The sequence below is a fragment of the Lepidothrix coronata genome, unplaced genomic scaffold, assembly GCF_001604755.1.
Source record: "Lepidothrix coronata isolate B3197 unplaced genomic scaffold, Lepidothrix_coronata-1.0 Scaffold272, whole genome shotgun sequence".
NCBI lineage: Eukaryota > Metazoa > Chordata > Aves > Passeriformes > Pipridae > Lepidothrix > Lepidothrix coronata.
In genome coordinates this window covers 1,004,710-1,008,035 of record NW_016690452.1, presented here as the reverse complement: position 1 = coordinate 1,008,035, position 3,326 = coordinate 1,004,710, and the positions used below count along the sequence as shown (strand labels likewise).

The following is a 3,326-nucleotide window of genomic DNA, read 5'->3' as shown; positions in this document are numbered from 1 at the left end:
CACAGGGCATGGCACAACATGGCATGGCACAGAATGGCACAGAACAGCACGGACTGGCACACATGGCACAGCACACAGGGCATGGCACAACATGGCATGGCACAGAATGGCGCAGAACAGCACGGACTGGCACACATGGCACAGCACACAGGGCATGGCACAGATGACATGGCACAGAATGGCACGGAACAGGGAGACCCCAAAAGGGTCACGGCTCAGTTTTGATGCTCAGCATCTTCTGGGATCAAATCCCTGCCCACCTCCACAGGATCCCTTCCTTGCAGGAATCCGATGCTCACAAAAGGAAATCACTGCTAAAAAGTGGGCAATGCCCCCCAAAAGGTGCCGTTTGCCAGGATGCCAGGCCATGGCCAACCTGCACATCCTTGGGATCCTGGGGGGATCCCGCACTAACTCCCACTGGATTTTCCAGTCTCTGCCATCACACCCCAGTGTGTCACAGCACCATCCAAGCCTGACTAAAAGCACATTAAAAAAGGCCCTTATGAATATATAATTAAAAAAAAAAATTAGTGTGGGGGCTCGGGATACTTTAAAAGTCCAGCTGTTGGGCAGAAACGGGAACAGGAGAGAGCACGGCCAGCTCCAGCACCTCCTCCCTCAGCACTTGGAAAGGCTGGAGCCCAACCAAATGAGCTGCAAAGGGCAACAGTTTGCTGGGAACTGTTGAAAGGCGAAGCTGGAGCCGCTCAGGTGCCGAGGGGGCGGCGCGGGGGGGCCGGGCCGGGTCCCTTCCGCTCCCCTGCGCCGGGAATCCAAATCTTCCAACAAAGGATTGCCTGCGATTTTGATCTTTTAATGGTCCCCTGTGTAAGCCCCTCGTTCCATCCAGCTTAAAATCAGATTGAAATGCACTCCTAACCCTCTCCCGCTGCACATTATCGGCAAGCCAAGCGGGCAGAGTGCTGCTCCTGCTTTTTATTTCTCCCTCGCAGCAGGCCCTGTCATGTCCAATACATCACCGGAGCCCCCGGAGGACCCTACATATGTCCTAGTTCAAGGGAAGTGCTTTGTCTCTGTCAGGGGTGCCCGGGCTGGAGCACAGGAATGCCAGGGCACACAGCCCGTGGATTGGGAGCCGCCCGACCCAGTCCCTTGGGCACCCCCCGGGTGCTGGGTGCCCCGTTCCCAGCCCTTTCCCTGCATCCCCAAGTCCTGGCAGGAGCAGAAACAAAGCTGCTGGTGATGCCTTTGGGATGGAAAAGGGAAGGATGGGGTTTGGGATGTCTGAGGAGTGCCCAAGGTGGAGCCCATCCCTTGGCACCTGGTGAGGGGGAAGATGCCAAGGGCTGGGGATCCAGAGGGCTTCTCCCATCAATCCTGAGCTTGGCCCTTCCTCCATTGGACCTCCATCATCACCCCATGGATGAGGAAGGCCCTGTGCCCCCCAGCCCCCCAGACCTTCTCATGCTTTCATCAACCCCTCAGTGCAGGATTTCAGGGATCAGAGGGTTTAGAGACACTTTGCTTTCGGTTGAGCTTCAGTACATTTACTTTTTATTCTTTTTTTTTTTTTTTCTCTTTTTCGCCCTTTTTTACAAAAACCAGTGGTAGTTATTAACAGCTGTACAGATTCTGCTACATACTTTGGTGTAAAGTTGAGAGCCTGACTCCGGAACGCTCGGCCAGCTCCGGTACATGCAGTTCCTGGATTTTATTCTCGTTATTTCGGGGAGGAAAACCAAGCACCGACCTGCAAACCAGTGACTCGGGGGGACACAAAGCTGGGGGTGACCCCACTGCTGGAGGGTTTTGCCCTGGGAGGAGGTCAGAGCCCCCCAAGCCTTTCCAACACATCCCATCTGTGCAGACGGGGATGCTCCGAAGGCCACGGAGAGGGGATGCTGTGCCCAGGTTTGGGGGCACAGGGGAATGGACAGAGCTGCCCCCACAGATCCCAACCAGCCCCAGGATCAACCTGAGCCCCAAAACACACCTGGGGCACCACTGAACCCCTCCTGTTGGCACCGGGGGCACCTTCAGAGTCATTAATCTGAGCCAAACCACCCTAAAATCACTCGCCCTAAACGCAGCTTTAAAGAACTTGATTTTTCCTTTGCTGGATCATCAGTGCCCAAAACTGATCCCACACACCACACACACCCCGTGCCTGGGTCCTTCCCTTATTTTTACTTTGAAAAGGGCTAAAAATCTCAAAAACCTCTTAATTTGATGGGAAAAATAACGATTTCCCATGAGATCTCTCCTCCTTCCAACCCCAGCTCAACTGCCCACACCTGGAGCAGCTGCAGGGCTGGGAGAGAGGCTCCTCAGAGGGATGCAATGCCAGGTACCAACTCTCCATCCTCCTCTCCCCCCTCTCCAAACCATTCTCCCCATAACCCTAATCATTATTAATTTTGGACCAGATTCAAATCGCAAAAAATAATCCATAAAAATGTCGTATAAAAATCCTCTTCCATATGCTACAATACAGGGTGAGCACTTCTGCTACACAAATACTTTTATTTGCCCGTTAGGTCTTTTTTTTTTGTTTTTTTAGTCCTTTTTTTTTTTCTGTCCTTTTTTTTAACCCTTTAGTACAAAAGGCTGACACAGGCCTGTGGGGGGAGGGGATTGCTCCAAAAGACCAGAAGACACAAGACCATAAAGCCCACAGGACCACAACCAGCCCCGGCCCCCCCACCACACACAAACCCTACTTGTTAGTAAACTTTTTGCTTCTTAAAAAAAAAAACAACCAAAAAAAAACCCAAAAAACCAAAACCAAAAAAAAAGAAAACCAAAAAAAAAAATCTGTATTTTTTTCTTTTTCTTTTTTTTTTTTTTCTTTAAAGGTTATCAATTCTAATTCTTTACTTTCATTTGAATACAAAACACATAAGTTGCTTTATCTTTCGTGGCTCCCTGAGCTGAATTTTCTAAGCTTTCTTTGAAATCACTCCTCATTGCTTCTGTCCGAAGACCAAGAAGGGCTTTGCGCAGACGGTCCCGCAGCGTGGGCTTCCCCTTTTGCTTCAAACATCCAAGCACGGAAAAAAATAAGGATAAATCCATATATATAAAAAAAAAACAAACAAAAAAACAACCCAAAAAACCCCCCAAACCCAACCAGGTGACTTGTGTTGATGTCCCGTCAGCAGCTGAGGATCTCCGAGCGCTCCCGGGATTCCAGCGGCGTCCCACCGTCACTAACACACCCAACGACGCACGGGGACCACAGGAGGGACAACTCTGCACCACTGGACAGCTCCTCTCAGCCTGCACGGCATAGTCACATCCCCACGGACACTTCCAGAGGGGGCAGGGAGGGAAGGAGGAGGAAAGAAAAAAAAACAACCAAA

General features: G+C 50.9%; 1 protein-coding gene across 6 annotated transcripts in view; it reads right to left on the bottom strand.

The window, feature by feature from the left end:
- Positions 1 to 3,326, bottom strand: part of TLE3 (transducin like enhancer of split 3) — a 35,571-nt gene that overhangs the window by 4,976 nt on the left and 27,269 nt on the right. For all 6 annotated transcript variants that reach the window (XM_017836234.1, XM_017836235.1, XM_017836237.1 and 3 more), the window contains exon 15: positions 2,468 to 2,469. In XM_017836234.1, the coding sequence (XP_017691723.1) occupies positions 2,468 to 2,469 (2 nt within the window). The remainder of the gene's footprint in view (positions 1 to 2,467; positions 2,470 to 3,326) is intronic.